Source organism: Poeciliopsis prolifica, unplaced genomic scaffold (assembly GCF_027474105.1).
Source record: "Poeciliopsis prolifica strain line A6 unplaced genomic scaffold, Auburn_PproV2 SCAFFOLD005, whole genome shotgun sequence".
Lineage (NCBI taxonomy): Eukaryota > Metazoa > Chordata > Actinopteri > Cyprinodontiformes > Poeciliidae > Poeciliopsis > Poeciliopsis prolifica.
In genome coordinates this window covers 2,535,443-2,555,214 of record NW_026562380.1, presented here as the reverse complement: position 1 = coordinate 2,555,214, position 19,772 = coordinate 2,535,443, and the positions used below count along the sequence as shown (strand labels likewise).

Below are 19,772 nucleotides of genomic sequence, written 5' to 3'. Positions count from 1 at the left end.
AATAATATATTAACTTCTGTAAACTTAAACGTATACAGTGCTGTGAAAAAGTACCTGCATATGGATGTTTATCTTTTTGTCACGCTTGTGCTTCTAATCCAAATATGCAGTAGGCGACAGCAGCAATTTTGTAAGTACAGAAAATAATTTAATAAAAGAATGATTTCAGAGAAAACACATACCTGGAGTAGCCTAAAAAAGTAACAGACTTTTTAAACTTGTATCTCCAGAGTACTATTTGTAAAATCCAGCCATTTCAGAGTTTCTTCCTCAGTTTGATGCCATTCATTTTGTCTGTACAGAAAGAAAAAAGCTTTTATTTATTTTTTATTACCTTTTTTGTATATATTTATATTTTAAACGTCTTAATAGAGAGCAAATCAAAATTGCAGTCAAATTCTTTAATTGTGCAAGCTTGGCAAATAAAGCTGATTTTGATACATTGGAATTAAAATTTAGTTTTCAGGATGATTTAAACAGCAAATAGCAAATACAATAACTGAAAAAGTTAAGTTTACTTGCATAACTCCCGCCTCCTAGACCTCTACTAAAGCTATTGGTCATTGACAAAGGTCTGGTTGTACGTGATTTGCTGAGCGGTGCCGTGGGAGGGACAACGTCCAGGAAGTGAATAGTTTTCATTTTCACTATCTCTGAACGCTGAGACCTTATGCTTCTGCCTCACTCATTAGATTTCCAGACGTTTAGTTTCACCGAATTGTCGTTGGGGTTGCCAGGCGACACGGATAACGGACGTTTGGTTGGGTTCTAAAACCTTCGGAGGTGCAAACTTTCAACAGGTAAATCATTTCCCAGAGCTCTCTGTTTTCTAATCGACGTAGTTTTGATTTTCATCTGTATCTCGACCGTTTGTTTGCCTGAACAATCGCCTGAGATCTGAGCTGACGGTGAATAGTTGTCGGTGTGGTAACACTTTAAACTAATCCGGTGAGGTTGTTTCGTGTTGCTATTAACGGTCTCTGACCTAAACACCGACATGGACGCTGAAAATAAACATTTGCGTCGTTGTGGGGAACTATGATGGACAGAAGTTTCGATTTTGTTCACCTCTACCATTATACAGTTTTCTGAATCGTTGATGACACAGTTTGGACTCCAGTTATTGGACAGGAGGCCTTACATTCGGCCAATACACAGGAGTTCATATTCAACTCAGTGACTGCAAAATAAGTCCAAGTGATCACCCCCACAACTCCATGCTTGACTTCTGGGCTTAGGAGTTTGTTTTGATTTGCTGTCAGAAAAATCATCCAGGCTTTTTTTAATAACTTCTTACCAATTATTACCAATGATTGTAGCATGATTGATATATTTAGGATAGAATTTCTCAGAAACTAATTATATCTGTGTGACTTTATAGGGACAATTATAGCCAAAAATCTCAACTTATGTTGAGATTTTTTATGTTGAGATATGGTAGCAACTTATGCTACCATATTGAGAGAGAAGAGGCTCTCTTCTCCAACCATTTCAAACTTGTCAACCTTTTCAGGCCTAATAACAACCAACTCTCGCTTAAAAATCTGTCCTCAGTCATTAGATCAGTTACTTACCCATTTTACAGGCAAATTCTCTATTATTAATAATATTTTTACATGGTTGCATTATGGGTAGGACATTACTTTTTGTAGCCTGCAGACTCTCAAACAAATGTGTCCCATTTGGCAAGTATCCTTCTGAAAGTAGCTTGAGGTCTACTTTCAAAAAAACTTATTGATTGTGTCTACTGCTGGACTTAGGATAATAGTTTTGTGAGAAGGTTTTTTGTCTAAGTGTTCTGTGATCAGCTTTAACATTCAGTATTCCTCCTTAAGGAAATGGAGTCTAAGATGTAGGACTTCTGAGAACTTCAATCTGAATTTAGGGTGAATTTGCAGGGATGTTGCTTATTTTTACCAGGACACTGATGATGTCTTTTTCCTACTTCAACACTGATCTGTGGTTTCACTTTTTAGCCAGTAGTTCTGCATTTTGATCCAGCTTTTATAAATAGATAATGTGTTTTTCAAAACTATGTGCAACTCATCTAATTTTAAAACTTTATTATAACCAGTAGTTTTGTTTTTAATTCTTGGTAAATGCAACCCTGCAAACTTACTTTTTGTTACGACTAGGATGCATTAAGCTTGTCTTAACATTGAGAAATGTTGTTTGAAACTTTTTCAGATGTAATGGCAGCCCCAAGGAAGCGTGCCTTGCCCAAACCCCTCCCAGATGACTTCATACTGACAGACACTGAGAAAAAGAAATGGAGGTTGGGGAAGATCATCGGTCAAGGAGGCTTTGGACTGATTTATCTGGGTATAATTAAACTGTTTATTTGAAAACACTTTGTATATGCGCACATAATTTCTTCAATTTGCATGTATTTATTAATTGTTTGCAACCATTTTTTGCAATATTGATTAGCCTCCCAGGATATAAACAAGCCTGTTTCATCAGACACAGACTTTGTCATAAAAGTGGTGAGTACACAGAAAATCAGTATGATTCTTTGTTGAACTGTAGCTCAAGTTTTTACAAATGAAAGTTATTGTTGCAGCTCTGGACTTTTCTTTCAATAACCAAACAATGTCTACATGACTTCTGGAGGCAATTGGTTATCTAGTTAATCTTCCCAGTCACCAGACTTTATTTGAAACACAATTTTAAAGCCATGTGTCCTTTTCTTTCCACTTTGCTGGTTTTCTATAACTTCTATGTTTATCACATGAAATCCCAGTGAAATACATTCAGGTTTCTATTCGGCAAAATTGAAAAGAGTCAGGGATTATGAATACTTCCGCAATGCACTGCAAACAAACAAACAAAAAAAATTAACAGAAACAAATATTTAATTTGTACTTGTCTTACAGGAATGTTTCTTATTTAAGAAAAAATCAGTCACTTGAATTGGCCTATTTGAATAATGTAGTGTTTTAACTTTTGAATGAAAAAAGGGCCAACACTGTGTTTGTGCTTACAGGAATATTATGAGAATGGCCCCTTGTTCTCTGAGCTCAAGTTCTACCAGAGAGCAGCCAAACCAGAGAGCGGTGAGTAGCACAACCAGTCCCGCGTCCCGGCAGCCCGCCGGGGCGTGAGTGTGTTTGACTGATGAAGTGGCTGCAGACGCAGAGGTTTCTCTGCCGGGCACGCAGTAATTAATAACAAACCAAAGCAAACACGCATCCCAATGGCAGTTGGGTCCTCCTCTCTACGCTTGTCTGAGTTCTCCAACCCCTGCGTTTGGAGAGGAGCAAAGGAGAGAAAGCCACTCACTTGTAATGATGCCTGGGCCTCCACAGAGCCCCTGACCACCTGCCAGCCTGGTTGAGAGCCAGTCAGGCCAGCCGCCATCAAGCTTCTGAGCCGGGGCCACCACTTTGTCTATGGCCTCTTTGTGTGTTAGCAGTCTTCAGCCTGCTGCTTGTGTGCTCATTTCTTCAGACATGCAGGGACAAATTCGTTGTTTTGTCCCTGCATTTTGATCCGGCTTTTATAAATAGATAATGTGTTTTTCAAAACTGTATGCAACTCATCTAATTTTAAAACTTTATTATAACCAGTAGTTTTGTTTTTAATTCTTGGTAAATGCAACCCTGCAAACTTACTTTTTGTTATGCCTAGGATGCATTAAGCTTGTTGTACTTTTTATAGAGTTAAACGTTTCTGTCAAATACTGTAAAAAACTGCATGGGTCTTTAGGAGACCCATGCAATCTGGGAGAAATAAGTGAATAAAAAGTTCTAGTTGGCAGCTATTTCCTTTGGACTAACTCCAGGTAATTGATGCAGGTCACCAGGCCTCCTGCTATGATTTCAGATTTTCTAATGGCAAACTTTAAAAGTGTTTTAACAGAAGTGTTCAGTTATACAAACTCATAATTACTCCTCTTTTGTTATTCTTTCAGTGGAAAAATGGAAGAAAGGAAAGAAGCTGAGCTTTCTGGGTATCCCAACGTACTGGGGATCAGGACAGGCTGAATACAAGAACCTTCGGTAGATAAATGAGTCCTTTTGAAAGCCAAACAACATTCACTAAATTAACAAATGAAATAGTTTTTTTTACAGTACAATAAAACTATGATTTTTGAAGAGGAACTCCATAAATAAAAGAACAAACCTTCTGCAAAATGTCTCAAAAGAACAAATATGTTGCATAGTTCATTCAGATGAGACTTTTTAAATCTAAGCCATACTACTTTTCCTTTTTCTATGAAATTAGCAACTCTAGAAGTTTTGCAGCTCTTCCATGACTGTCTGTTGAGATCCAACACAAGCATACATCACTCTACTTAATGAGGTACTAATTAGGGGGGGATCACCTGAGTCCCAACAGTAATCTGATGACTAGTGGAGAGCAGCCCAATAGGTACGAAAACTGAGACTGAGAATCAGGATTATTCCAAAATTGATTTCAAAATTTGATTAGTTTTTTTTTTTTTTTAATGAATATAAACTTACTTTGACCTCTCATCAATAATTGTTTTGGAATTTGGAAAAAAATTTTAGTATTGTGTATCAATATATATAGATATTGATAGATATATCAATTTTATTTATATATGCAGATATAAATAACAAAATAAGATATACTAAAAAATTATTTTGTATGTTAAATTATTACATAAAAGGCTTAAATAGATCAAACACACGGCTGGAGCAGCTTGAGTTTTGGTTAAATGTTTACATCCACTCCTCATGAGCTTGAGGAGTGGATGTAATTTTGAAATGCAATGATTTATTTGAAACATTTCAAGCAGCTAGCTTTATTTGAAATAAGTTGAATAATTCAATGCTGCTCCATTTTTATTACATTATAGTTGGGCAATGTTAATCAAGATGAAGCTTTTCAACGAGGAACACAATACCAGCAGCATTTTCGAAGGCTGAAAGATCGTCAAAAGCCTGTGTTTGTTTTTATTGGGTTCAAACAGAACATATAGTCGGTATTAATAGTCAGTCTGGTTCCCCTCCCACTCAGATACCGTTTCATGGCCATGGACCGGCTGGGTTGTGACCTTCAGAAAATCTGTGAGCACAACGGAGGTCGGCTGAAGAAGAGCACCGTATTCCAGCTTGGCAGAAGACTGGTGAGGGACCTGTCATGTCGTCTTTTCTTTGGTGTTGCAGTAATTAAGTATGAGTCTTAAGTGCCAAGATCTTGCACTGTTTCTTAAGAGCAGTGCATTAAAAAGATAGCAATTTAATGCTGCTGGTTGTGTTTTGGTGTCCGTGTCAGGTGGATGTTCTGGAGTATATTCACGAAAACGAGTATGTCCACGCTGACATCAAAGCTGCCAATCTCATGTTGGGTTACAGAGACCCGGAAAAGGTCAGTCACATAACTGATTGGTGTTTGTAGAATAAAATCTAGGTTTACGTCATCCTTTAAACTCAGCTGTTTTTCTTCAAGACTCTGTTTAAAATTACCAAGCTGGAAGTGGCATTTGCAACATTCAGGCCTGTTTCTTGTTTACTGCTCCAGGTTTACCTTGCAGACTATGGACTCTCGTATAGATATGCCCCTGATGGTTTCCATAAAGAATACAAGGAAAACCCAAAGAAGGGCCACAACGGAACTATTGAGTACACCAGCCTTGATGCCCACAATGGAGTTGGTAAGCCATCCAATTAATTCCCATGGACATTATCGCTAAATTGCTGATCTCTTTCTTGACCAGACCTGCAAACTCCTCTAGAAATAATTGGAGGCCCACATGAAATGCAAGGTCAAATTTTACATGCAGCAAAGAAGATACATAAAGATTGGAGTGACAAAGGGTAACAGTGTGAAGCATCCAGATGATAATGTTTAATTGGACGACTTTAACGAACACAAAATATCTGCTTTAAATCTTTGGCCAATGATTTACACAAGGCTACAGAAGAATTTACAGAAATCCTTGTGTAAATCATTGTCTTTACACAAATACCACCTTGTGGAAAGACAATTTAATATATTAAAGTTTTTAATAAAACATAAAGGAAAAATTTCTAAATAGATTTCAAAAAGTTTGCAACAGCACACCTTCAAGTTTTCCACAGACAGCCACACATCTACAGCCACAATCTACAGCTAGTGGTTTGATTTCCGTTTTATTGAGAGCACGTATCGGGAAAACACAAGTGGACCAAGAATGTTCCTTTGAGGAACCCAATAGGTTGTAAGAAGCAGGTAAACGTCTTGATATTTCTAAGAGTTGACGGTGCTATGATGCCATGTATTCTTATAGTATTGTCAAGAGTATTTTGAAAAAAAAATGCCAAAAACCCCTTTGGACTGTTTGTAGCCAGAAAGCTCAATCTTAAGCTGGGTACACACTGCACAATTTATTTCGGCCAGTTGTATCCTCATTTCCAGTTGTGAAAAGTTTGTCCCTGTCTCTTAGTGTGAGGTGGGATGAAGACAGGAGTTGAGTGATAGACCTCTTTTGCACATCGTTATCTTACCCTGTAGAAAGGGGTGTCAAAGATTAAAATTAAAATTTGTTGACACAAATATAATTTTAAACAAAAAATAAAGTAAAATCTCATGTACTTTCTAGGAAGAGTCTTATAGTTTTCACTAATAATGCTATTGCAATAAATTATCAATTTAATTTCTGACTTTTTACACTTGCCTACCCAGATGTTTGTCAGTGTGAGGTCATATATCAAAGTTAATGTCAAGCTGACTATTTTAAGGGACAATAAATGACTTGTTATTTCATGTAATGGTATCTTTATTGTAACCTGGTCTATTTACACTCTTTACTTCATCACTCCAAATAAAATGGTCTTTTTGCCCTCTGCCTCCACCAGCTGATATAGGGAACACATTAACTGGCAAATTGCCTACATGCTCCCTTTTCTCATTGACCATTGATTTTCCCATCCATGCCCCCTACTGAATTCCCCAGCTCTGTCTCTGTTCAACAATTCCCTAATTAGCTGAAGTCATAACCTGCATCTTGTATTCATCCTCCCATTAATTAAGGGCTTTGATGTTTGGTTAGCGTGAGACCTGAGCTACTGATAACCTCTGTGCTCTCTACGTCGACCAGCTCCACCGCTCAGCAGTTCGATTCTGTGGGTTTGTAACAACTCTGACCGAGTAATTACCATTTTAAGGTTTCTATTAGTCATTTAGCTCTGCAAAAACTCAAGTAAAGAAGATACATCAGGTGTAATGCTGGACTGGGAAGGGAAAAAGACTCTTCTTCAAATGGTGCTTATCATCAGTTTTACCATCTTTCCTTCTCAAATGTTCCTGCTTGTAACTTTCCACAGGTGATTAGACCTGTAATAAGTCCCTTACTACATGATGTTACATCATCATGTTCTACTCATGATGATGTAACATCATCACGAGTGAAACACATATAAGTAAGGCATTTCTCAATGACACTACCTGTCATTTTTCATAAACACTGGAGTCCGTATGCATTTAGTTTTCCAGTTATTTTTAAGGTAATAGACAGTGAGCTGAGAAAACGTTGGCTGTTTTAATGGAGATATGGATTTCAGTAGCAGAGGAGAAACATGTCCTCACCACATTCACACCTTTTCAATTGGTCACCTCTTGACTGTTTTGAAACACAATAAAAAAGCCTGTTTTGTCCTTATGTCGTTCAGTATTTAAATTTTCTGGCTGTAAAATTATATTTGGTCTTTAAATTCCTTCTTTTGATCCTTAAAAGGAAATAAATCAATGTTCCATCTGGTTAGTGTGTATTGGAGCTCTAAGAACAGCTAAAAATTGAGACTTTCAATGAACAGTGTCAGATTCTAGCTAATGAAAGCTTTATAATGTGCTTTGATATTTTCCTCTTTCAAAATCTGCTAAGACACAGACAGAACATGCTCAAGAACCAGACTCATATCTGCCCCTCACCGACCCGGTGGCATTCATTCCCACAAAGATGTTGTCAGGTTGCTGATGATGAGCTTTGGTGAGCACATCCTGCTAGTGGCAGACCTATGTACCCGGAGCTAAACGGTGTAATTAGTGCCATTTGGTGGGCGGACAGCGGACTGATGACCGTCTCCAAACAACAAGTCTGCAAGGCAGAGGGGTTAAGAGCGCGACACAGCATTGTGCTTAAGGGAATCTGAATAACAATAGGAGATAATTAGCAGCACGGCCAACGTTTTCTCAGCTCACTGTCTAAAGCTGGATAGGAACACAGCCGGTGCGTTGGATGTATTTATGGATTGTTTGTGTTCAGGTTTCATATGAAAGCTGTACATGCACATATGCAGGCATGCTTCTTTTTGTTGTCCTTTGCCATTCTTCATATGAGGGGAAAGTATGTACATAAATATAGAATAGCAGACACATAAAGTGGCATAATGAGGAGTGTTATCGCGCCCAGAGCGAACGCAGAGGGCAGCAACGTTTAATGTAGCTGTTGATCTTTTTAATTGTTAATCCATTATGTTGCTCTGGGAATTGGACTCCGTTTTCCAGTGTCAGTATCACGTGTATTTTTCATCTTTATTCTCCTCCAACAGGCTCTTGGAAGCATTAAGTCACTCTGTAATCATTTACAACTATGGAGAGCTTCACTGTAATGCGGACATAATACATGCTTTAAATTCACAAGGACAAACAGACCTGACCCTTATTATCAGCATTATTAAGATCAAGTAGAGGAGATGATGACAGTATCACGTTTGGAGATAATACATGTTGACTCTGTTTTTCTTTCAGAGCAGGTTTTCAGTGCTGTAAAAAAAAGCTACCTTACAGATTTCTTTTGTTTGCTCTTTTGTCATACTTAAATGTTTCAGATAATTTAAGAAATTGTATAACAAAGACATAATGAAAAGTAGTTCAGAAATTCCGCTATTTTAAAAGAAAACAGGGGAAGCTATCTAACACAACCTGGTCCTAAGACCTGTTTAATAATTAATTTACTGTTCTCTACCATTCTTTTAAAAGATGAGTTTATTTCACTTCCCACTTGAAGGCTGATTACTGCCACACCTGAAGAATGAAGGAACCAGTTGTAAAGAAGCTGACAGGTTGAACCAGGCTAAAGGTTTCTAAAAAGCAAACGCATCATGCCCCAATGTAGAGAAATTCTCATCAACATATGAGCAACAACTTCATGAGCATTTATGAATGCAAAGTCATTTGAAGATGACTTTGCATCTTCAAAAGTCATCAGTCACTGGACTGCTCAGCTGTTACAGACAATGAAAAAAACTCCGAACCTTCGGTACTTTGCCAAGATTGTTGACTCATCCTGGAGGTTGCAATTAAACCTACAACACCGAAGCTGCTTAAGTGACCTTCCTTCTTAGTCTTGCTGGACTGAGAAAAGGTCAGTTCTTTTCTGCATGAAAGGGGCCAGTTATGATGGTTTGAAGATCTTGAAAGGACGTCTTTCTTGGGAGGTGTGTCAAATATGCCCCATTGTAAAGAGACTTTAGGGCAGACAGGCCTTGCTTGAGATATTGTGTCTTTATATCTCATTCTTGGGATCTTTCAGCCAAACTTGAGGATGTAGCTGGAAAGAGGGAGGTCATCTTAAACTGTTGTGCCTATGACTATTTAACTAGTCCCAACTTGCTATTGCAACCAGTTGTCTCAGAGACAACTAGTTGCAGTCCAGTGAACCAGTCTCCAAGACTCGTTTTCTTGGAGACAACTTGTTGCAATAGCAGATATAAACATATTCTGTCATACATCATATTTAACCAACATTTTTTAAAACTTTCAGCATGTTTTATTGAATTTCTGGTTTGGGGCTAACATACATATTTCACTTGGAGTTGACAGTCATTATTCATGTTGAGGACAACAACTTGATTATGCCAAATCACAGTACTTTAATTTCACAAATACGTCAACTTAAAATCAGTTTACCGCCTTCATAATCTGATCCTCTGTGCGAGTGGCCACACTTCCTCTTTGGACCAGCCTGCTGGCTGACTGGGGGAGGATCAATGCTGGCAGCAGCTCAGGCAGGTGATTTCTCCCTTCTGCTGGAGTCAGTCGATAGGTAATTTCTCCCTAGACATGTGGCAGCCTTTACTGTATTGAGCTACTAAAACTCCCCAGGCTCAACCTTACTGGACATGGTCACCGAGTATTGACAGACCTCACACACATAAATGTAGATCCATGCAATCATTTATATGCACACCATAAGACGGGAAAAACACACTTATGATTAGTTGTAAGAGCCTGATGTCAACAATTTATCCTGACATTTTGTGTAATTGTTTAAATCTTTGTTGTACTCACCCGTTCGGTTAGTAACTGTTGCCAGTCTCAATATTACCATGCATTTAAAATGCAGACCCAAAGATAATTAAGTTAAGACAAAAAGGCACATTATCTTTAGAGTTCCTATATGCTAAGGATCTTCCTGTTGGTGTGAAACTACGCTTTTTAATAAGTATCATCTGCATTTGATCATCACTCAATCCATCAATAATTAAACTGTTCAAGTCTGGACTGCATATCCTACAGAGTCTCTTTTCACCACGGGATCCTCTAGATTTAACATGCAGTTTGAGGTCTAAGAAACCTTTATTCTAGTTATGGTAAGAGAAAAAGAGCATTTTCAATGGTTGTTGGCTTTTCAACCTTGTTACAAGGGTTCCTACTACAAATGTATCAAATTAACTTAATCATTTTTCATGTCTGGAAAAGTATAAACATATGAATTTGCTAACTATTTTTTTATTTTCTAAAAGAAATCTTGAATAAATAAGTATTCCATCGGTATTAGATCAGTCATCTTTAAATTGCCACTTCTCAAACTCACTTTTTGTGAAAATATCGACTTTAAAAGTTTTACAGGGCAACATGAAAGTGTTTAAGAGGTGTTTTCCGCAGTTGACTTTACAGAATAAGAAAAACATACTGCGCTGTTTGTATTTAGTGTGAGATCATTATGTCGACTTTTGTCAGAGATGTTTAAATGAAACTGATTCTTTCATTTTCATTGCAAAAAGCAATCAAAAGAAAAGAAAAAATGAACAGAACTGTGACTTTACTTCTGCCCAACATTTCCTATAAAATTTTTGACATCGGAGTCTTAAAGTGTAGAATTTTGAAATGAGTTAGTCCTAGACTTTAGAATTAGACAAGCATTACATATATAGTATATTAATGGAGTACGTGTTGTTTTAAACTTTTATTTAAAAAATAAAAAAATATAAAAGTAGCCAATATTAAAAAAAAATAGCTACTCTATTTGTACCCTCAAAGTTGCTCAAATCTCATCTTGCCAGTTGGATTTATTGTTGCAGCTCTATTAGTAAGCAACCTTTGGGTTGACGACCTTTTCTTTTCGGTTTTATAGCGCCTTCAAGACGTGGTGACCTCCAGATCTTGGGGTTTTGTCTTCTTCACTGGTTATGTGGGTCACTACCCTGGGATGACGTCCTCAAAAACCCCATGAAGGTGCAAGAGGCCAAAATCAAGTAAGTTGTCACAAGTGCTTATTTTTGTATTTGGGTAGATTTGTGTTGTTTCCACGATGCAGCAGCTTCATTTGTGTTCATTTTTTTTAATCTTTACTGGATCAAACTCTAGTGGCTATCAGAGGTATTTAAAGCAGTTCATGGCAGACATTTGTCAAACGAAATATGTATGAAATTATTGCATCTTACCATCTCTTTAAATTAACTCCGTTTCTGTTTCTGTGGTTTGTAATACTGCTGTATTACAATGCTTACAGGCTAATATCTCGTGCTCTGCAGCAGAGCTGTGTAAATATTCATGGTCACTAATAATCCAGGAAGTGTAGTTGACCCCAGATAAGTGTGAACACTCTGTGTGACAGCTTGCTTTAGCTGGGATTTAGCTCCCCTTTCCTGCTGCCTTATTCTCATCCTGCTTTTTGCCCCTGAACTCTGTCTCTCGCGTCTTTGTGTCCTCATCTCTTCCTCATTTTATTTCCTCTCTTAGACTGTTGGATAATCTGCCAGACTCGGTTCAGCAGCTGTCAGTGAGTGGAGCCAGCACAGGTAAGCCAAGGCTGCAGGGCTGCTTCAGGTTACAGGACATCATTTAGACTTCTCAGCTTAAACTGAGAATTTTGAAGTAAGACATGAAGCCAGAGGAAAGGAGGAAATTCATCTCTGTCTAATCTGGAGCTGATCTTATGGGATCTAAAGAAAAGGTCATGAATAAGGACACTTCAGGTAGGGGGCAGGCATCAAGAGGACACATACTGCACTGTGAAATCATGTTCCAAGCATTTAACCAATCAGGTTATAGAAACATCTGAATCATGATCAGTGAAAATCGGCTCAATTTTGAATTTGGCAAAGAGTAACTATAGTTTTATAGATGTAATTTTTAGATTCCATTCAAATCCAAAGATACTTATTCTAGAAAAAATAAATAAATAAAGGCTGACTGCTATCACAGTAAGTACTGTGATAGCAATACTGACAGCTATCACAGTTTCTTAACAGTTAGGACATGCTAATAGTTCAAATTTTGGGCAGCAGAGAAAATAGAACACCACTAATCTGCCTCATTGGCTTTTTCTGCTCCTCTAATAAAAAGTCAGGCAGAGATGTTGGAGTTGGGGATATGAACCTTGTCCATTATGATCAGTTGAGGAGGCAGTTTGATCTTTCTCCTTCTCTCTGGTCTGCATCCATGAAGTCACCTTTTATAATTGGGATTTGGGGTCGTGGTTCAGGTAATATTTGAGCTGCTCCCAATTGTAAAAAAACTAGACCTTGTTTCCAATGCATCACGGTTATCAGAAAGTGAAAACTTAAGAGCAAACATCCTTCCAGCTGCACAGCAACCAAAACCAGAGGGAGAAACTGTCCAGACACACAATGCCTCAACCAAAAACATAAATGAAAAAAAAAATATCCAAGAGAACAAAACAGAACCTATTATGGGGTATTGTGTGGTGAATTTGTTTTAATTGGGGGGGGGGAAATAATCCACTTTGGAATAAGGGTGTAACATAATATGTGGAAGAAGTGGAGCTTTGTGGATACTTTCCAGATGAACTACATGCAGTCTTTTAGAGTCAACCATGAAGTATTTACTACTCCATTCACTAGCTTCATAAGTTATCGACGAACATTTCTTGAAGTAATTTTTAACACTGGCCTCACCTGCACAGCAGGCTCATTTAACGCTCCTCTTAAAACTTGTGAGGCTGGAGAAAGTAAATCACCGTTGGTCATTCAACTAATAGAAACAAGAAAGAATAAATTAAATAAGTTGGCTGAAGTACGCAGCAGTTTTTTCCCCTTTGACAAGACATTCTCCACACTGGACCTTAAAAGTATGTATGGAAACAAAAGCACTGCAGAATGTGCTGAATGTTCTTGATCCTGAAAGGTTTAGAGTTAGAACTCATTTTAATGGTTTGATTTTCCTTAAACATGATTTTTACATCTGAAAATTCTCCCCTGGATCCAGAACCCTCCTCTGTTACCTGGGAATCCATTTTCCCTTTGTACCAATTAAACGAACGGCTGTCTCATTGACATGCCTTTCAAAGTTAGTTGTATTTTATCTCCTCTTTATACGGAGAGGTCACACCCTAGTGATGGCTCGGCATGTGATGTATGGTCAGAGCGGCACGCTCATCTACTGACAAAGCCAGGCTGCCCGCTGCCGATAAGAGCCAAAGAATGCATCAACCACCTGAGTGTGTGTGGGGGAGAGATACAGGTTCTACTGCAGAGTGTGTCATACACACCGCCTGGCCAGTGTGTGATCCATCGAGGCTGACAGTGTATGACACAATGCACCTCCATAGCTGTACGCTTGCCAGATCTGCTGTGTGTGAGGAGATACATGGCCCGCCTGTGTTTTATCTGCAGCGAGAGACCTTCAGGTTCATCCTGTGCTTGTTGTTCTCGCCTCACTTCTGAAAATGATTTTATACATAGGAAGAAACAGCAGAGAATCAACATCCTGACAGCAGTGCAGTTCTGTTAAATGACTTCATTGCTTTGTTCTGACTTGATCCAGAGTTGTCCATATTATTTTTCCATTAAACTTGTTTTTGATGTTTTCTGCCATCAGATGAGTTAGCTGAGTTTCTGATTTACGTGAGAACTCTGGACTATGACGATAAGCCTGACTACAAGCTTCTTAAAGAGCTGTTGAAGTGTAGTGTCAAAGGAGGACTTGACCTATCTATGCCTGAAGGTCACCAAAGGTCAGCCGCCAAGGAGTCTTCTAAAAGAGATAAGGTGAGAACAAAGTGAGATAATAATAATTATTATGTGAAGTGTCTCCTAAGTGGTCATTGCGGCATTTTGATATATATCAGGATCAATACATCAGGATTCATACATGTCTCTAAACTCAAATTGTAAGAGATTTTAGTAATGTTTCTTTTCCCACTTTTAGAGGACACAAAGATTCACCAAGAGCTTACTGATAAAATTCTCATTATGATCCCACCACATCCCAGCCCAGGGCTTTCACGACTGTCTTTGAACATATCAAGATGCAGTTCTTTGCTAGTTTGTCTGCAAAAGGCTCCATCCTTCTCAATTCTGAATTAAAGAGTTGTGACACAAATTGACCAAATATAATGACCAGCTTTTAAAAGAACATTAGGGACCAATATAGAGCTGAAAGCTTTTTATTTTTTCTGTTTCACAATTTCCTCCTTTGTAAGACGGAAAACAGGCATAAGAGGAGAGGAGCAGCAGAGTACATGAGCAAATATTTAAGTTTCCAAAAGGCCTCACAGTTGCCGAATAAAACACTTTATTTGAAGTGAATGACAAAATGACTGGTCTGACTTTAAATGTTTTTCCACACATGTGGGAAATTATGATCAATATGTCAGAATCAAGTGGTCACTTCCAATTTAAAATAAGTCACTCTGGGTTGCCTTTAAAAATGTAATTGATTCACAAGAGCTTTCTCTCTTCACAGAGCTGTAAATATGATCTGGTGGCAGGGCTTTTCTCCAACAGCCTGAAAGGTTCAAACTCAGTATTTCCTTTAGACATCAAGCGACTAGCGGAGTCAATATAATCCTAACAAATGATTGGGCTGCCATTGCTACAACCTTATATCTTCTATATCCCAGTTCAGGATTCCAAAATACAACCATTGCGACAACACACCAACAGGACAGCAGTTTTGTTCTTGCCTCAACACTCCCTAAAGTGGAACAGGGTCCCACTGCATCTTTGAAGACCTGAACATAGCCCTCTGAAGAACTTTTATGTTCTGGCTGAATTTTAGTCTTAATTTGCCCATAGTTTTTTAGTCATTAGTCTTTATTTCAGTTTTTATTAAATAACTACTTGCTGCTATGTGACATGTGTTGCTGTTGAGTAGAGGTTAAGGTTTGGAGACCTGGTGAGGTCACCCCGCTTTCTGTTTAGTACACCCTTATACACAAACTATAGACATAAAGAAGGATGTGCTTAATGTTTCACCATAATTAAATTTTTGTATTCATTTAATAACCTCACCGCTGGCCGTTGAGGGTTTTCTTTGCCGAGTCTCTTGACCTCAGAGTGCAGAAACGTGACGGCAGTGAAAGGCAGGTTTAACCTTCTGGTGACATTCCCCTCTCCACCTCTAAGAGGAGCACGTCAATGAAAGATGGTCAGACCTGACAGTGGAAGAAGACTACAGCCCCCTCCTCTGCATTCCCCAGAATCACTTCTTGACCCTGCATGGCCCCGTGACCGCCCTTTCAACAGCCCAGAGAGAAGGAGCTGATGACACACACTTTACCCGGCAGAGGGTATCTCCAATTATGCTCCTAATTTCCTCTCCTCTTCTTGTGTCATTTCATTTCCATGCTAAAGTGCTGGCCAGTTTGATCCCTTGTTAAACACAAGTGGCCATTTACTGACGCTTTAGTGAGGAGAGGAAATGTCAGTGGAGATAAAGGCCACAGAATCGTCTGCCATTACTGTTGGATAAATATGATTCTTTTATGGGCGATCACAGTTTGAAAGTGAAGGAGTGTTATTAAAAGCCCAGTTGAAGAAAGTTGCAAACTCCATTTGTATTAATATTTCAACTCTTCTCTCATTTCAACAGAAAGGAGGAACAGCCAAATGGTCATCCAGACTCAAGCTGATGACTCCAGAGCTGGATGATGGAGAACCGGAAAGCCCAAAGTCCAAATCGGTGTCAGCGCGCCACATACGGGGCCCACCCCTCACTAAATCTAGTGAGGTAAGCTAGAAACAGACACCTTACTTTAATGTAATCATTGATTACAACCTAACAATTTAATTTGATTGTTCGGTTCTTAACAACACCCAGCCCTACACAATACAGTGTTTTATGTACCCTTAAAAGTTCATTCGTTTCTTAGCCAAAGTGGCAGCTATGTTTTTTGTGTCTCCAAACAAAATTTTATTATGTAGGAAAGTTGTTTAAGTTTGAAAAATGAAAGGATTGTTTAAAGTAAGAAAGAAGGTGAAGGTATGGAGTGAAAGAAACCAAATCAAAATGGGGACAACTGCATGGAGGACAATAGTGTCTGCATGTGGCGAATTACTCAGTGACTGTACTTCAGTGTTTTGGCTTTATGGAGGGAAACTGAACAAAAGCCATATTTACAACAGAACTCTATGTGTTTATTTACACCCAAAAACAGTGATCACTTCACCAGCAGCATGTTTTATACTTAACTTGCAGGGTGGCTGGGGAACAGCAGCAAGAATAAGCCCTCCTCAAGATTAAATTAGTTATTTTAACAAACAATATTTCAATGTTCTCTTCAATTTTATATGCAGTACCTGAAACTGGAAAACTGAACCTATTCATCAAACCATTTGCCGACTGCTTCAACAGAAAATGAGTCTCTGTTAAAGATTCATTCTCTGAGTCTTCATTCTGTAAAGAATGAAGACTTTGGAGAATACAACTCAGTGTTTTATATGTGTTGGATTTTACATGTAAAACACTAAAAACCTGCTGTTTCTCCCTTTTCCTCCAAGAACAAAGAGGTTTCTCCTGGAAAGTATTTTCTGAGGCCGAGGCTCGAATGTACGTATGAAGAAAAAGAAGACAGTGAGGAGGAGGAGGAGGATGAGAAAGAGGAGGAAAGAAAGCATGTCAGATCCAAATCTATTTCTGCATGCTACCTGAGAGGTCCTCCCATTGGCCCTGGAGATCAGCCCAAACAGGTGTGAGGCCTGAAGTCTCACCGCCAAACGGCTTTTAGAGACTTTCCTGACTCATTTTTTAGATGACTGTTCCACACTACATCTACAACTACATACACACTCCAGATACAAATTGATCCCAAAATCCATTTTGATTTTTGTTAGCTGTACAAAATATATATACATATTCATACATTTTTTTAACAGAGAACTAAATCCAAAAGACCTGACAACAAAACAGACGGGCAGACCAGGACCATGGCGAGACGAGAACATCAACGCAGCCTCCATGGCGGGGCACGGTATGACAGGGAGAGACAGATGCATGATGGGGATTACAGAGAATGCTGGGACGAAAAGCCGGATCAGAATGGAGGGCAGCACTACCATACCCATTCAAAGTACAGCCAGACCATGTCAGAGTGCAAACCTGCCACCGTACAGAGAAAGTCCTGGAAGTCCAGGTTTGTCTGTGTGGGATTCATCCTTCTGGCGGGAGCTGCTTTATTGTTCGCCGAAGTTCAATTCAATAGCATAAGTGACTTATTTAGCAGGTAGAAGGTAATTTTCTTTTCATGCTGCTCCTCAGGTCTTCTGGGCAGCCATTTTCACTGTAATAGGCTGAAATACAAAGATATGCATCACTTTGTTGTAATTAATGAATTATCTGTAAAGTTGAAAAATGTGGAAGAAAAAAAATCTCATGCACTAGCTAGAACTCAGTTCTAGCTACTAAGCTGCATGTGAAGCCACTTTGAGAAGACGAGGCCAGATGATGAATGGATCCATATGAGTAGCTGCTGAATATGTATGTGGCTGAGGCCGGGCCTTTGTGTCGGCTGCCTGCGTCCACGTACCTTACTGCAATAAGGACACTCTCCAAAAACAAGGTTGAAGCTCTGCCTGCTGGAGGGGAGCGCTCGCAACCACTGGAGGAAAGAAAAGACTCGTTGATCTAATTGTCACCTTGGACATGGTGACATTAACATGTTTCTACGTGCACTTCTCTTTTATATGAATATCATTTCATATTCATATAAAATATCATGATTTAGAGGGCTTTTCAAAGAACAAGGGCTCCTCCTGCCACCTTTCACCAGATCCTCAGAGCAGAGAAGCAGAATTTGAGTAAATGCTGAGGAACTACAATTGAAAGTTTATTCTATGCTTTGAAATCGCACCACTCTACCCGAGTGATGCCTCTTCACTTCTGAAGACTGAACTTCAGCATTAGGTGCCAATACTGACCACAAGCTGCTAAAAAAACCCAATTGCTGTGGTCCTCAGCAGTTTATTTCATCTCCTCTGGATTTGTTACACTGACCTTCCCTGCCTACAACTCCTGGTTACTGTGAAAGCACGCAGCATCAACTCCTAAGTAATGCCACGTGGAACTTCAATGTCAGAGTGAAGGGGGACGTTTGCGTGTTGCAACGGAAAATTACCTCAGGGTGAAGCACGTCAAAATGCATCAACACAATAAATCTAATATGACATTTAAGACACTTGATGCAGTTTGGCTATATCTAGGCTCACTGCAGAAAAAAGAAAAAGACATCCAGAGCGATCAGACACCAGGTAACGCAGCACACAACTACCAACACTCACCCGGGAGATCATGATGATCAGAAAGCGAAACAAATGACCAGAAAAAAAAATTAAAGTCAACCGCGCCGCGCTACTTGTAGTAATATTTTTTAGCCGCAACGGCGTTCGACCTCCACCCGCAGTGAACTCTCGCACCAAACGTCTACTTAAAGCTGCATCATGCAACTTAGACAAACAAAAAGATTTTACATATTTATTAAAACTTTTGCTATAACCTAACATGAGAGAGATCATCTCTGAATGAAAAAATGATAATTGAGCGCCTCTGCCTTTCTGCTGTGTTCTGCAGAATTACTCCACTCAGTCCGAAACAGCCAATCAACACTAAATAATTAGCTGTGCTTTTAGGAAGTTTTCACTTAGTAACTGCATTATGCATCTTGATGCAACCTGCATTTAACTTTGAGTGAATGTGTCCTGTTCTTTTTGTTTTTTTTTTTACATTATTTGTTACGTTATTTGATAAAGTCAGAGTTGTGGCATTTATTTGACTAATAGCAATAATTTAGGGTACAGCTTTAGTGTTAAATATTATTTTACTGATTGCAGGTTTTTCTGTTGTCCTTTTGACTTAACAGCGATGTATTGTGCCTGCAACTATTTTTCATATTTATGTCAAAATTAGGTGAATGTTTTTAATTTAGCCAGATCACATAGTAACCTAACGCAAGAAATTAACAGCCAGTCCAGTTGATCAGCAGCGATTGGTGATCGGATCTCATGGGTGATCGGAATCTGCAGCAAAAACCTAATCGGAGCATCCCTAGCTGTTATACCTAGTGATGCCACTACTGTGGACTGAGTCACGTCCAGAAAACCACACTGTTCCATTATGAGCATGAATCTGTCACACAAATGGTTGTAGCATCCTCATTAACAATTTCTACAAAATAACTTAAATTATTGCTAAAAAAATAGCCAATGTTTTGATTAGTAAAATATAAAACCTGCTATATGACATTCTCAGTATTTTAGCAACACTTAATGAATGTATCTCTATTTTTGTTTAAATAAATAATAAATTGAAACTTGTGCAACCAAATATTGTTTGGAGCCATTACATCCCAGCAAAATGCATTA

General features: G+C 38.7%; 2 protein-coding genes across 2 annotated transcripts in view; one reads left to right on the top strand and one right to left on the bottom strand.

Annotated features, from left to right (window-relative positions):
* The first annotated feature begins 692 nt into the window (after positions 1-692).
* Positions 693-17,728, top strand: vrk2 (VRK serine/threonine kinase 2). Its single transcript, XM_055029869.1, has 14 exons — positions 693-800; positions 2,188-2,322; positions 2,431-2,486; positions 2,987-3,056; positions 3,914-4,001; positions 4,987-5,095; positions 5,245-5,337; positions 5,491-5,623; positions 11,306-11,426; positions 11,914-11,972; positions 14,014-14,183; positions 16,009-16,146; positions 16,917-17,105; positions 17,292-17,728. The coding sequence occupies exons 2-14, from the start codon at positions 2,193-2,195 to the stop codon at positions 17,640-17,642; spliced, it is 1,707 nt and encodes a 568-aa protein (XP_054885844.1). The 5' UTR covers positions 693-800; positions 2,188-2,192; the 3' UTR covers positions 17,643-17,728.
* Positions 17,438-19,772, bottom strand: part of fancl (FA complementation group L) — a 19,678-nt gene continuing 17,343 nt past the window's right edge. Inside the window, exons 13-14 of the mRNA XM_055029870.1 lie at positions 17,942-18,013; positions 17,438-17,705 (exon numbers count right to left, since the gene is read on the bottom strand). Coding sequence (XP_054885845.1) covers positions 17,670-17,705; positions 17,942-18,013 — 108 coding nt within the window. The 3' untranslated portion in view covers positions 17,438-17,669. The remainder of the gene's footprint in view (positions 17,706-17,941; positions 18,014-19,772) is intronic.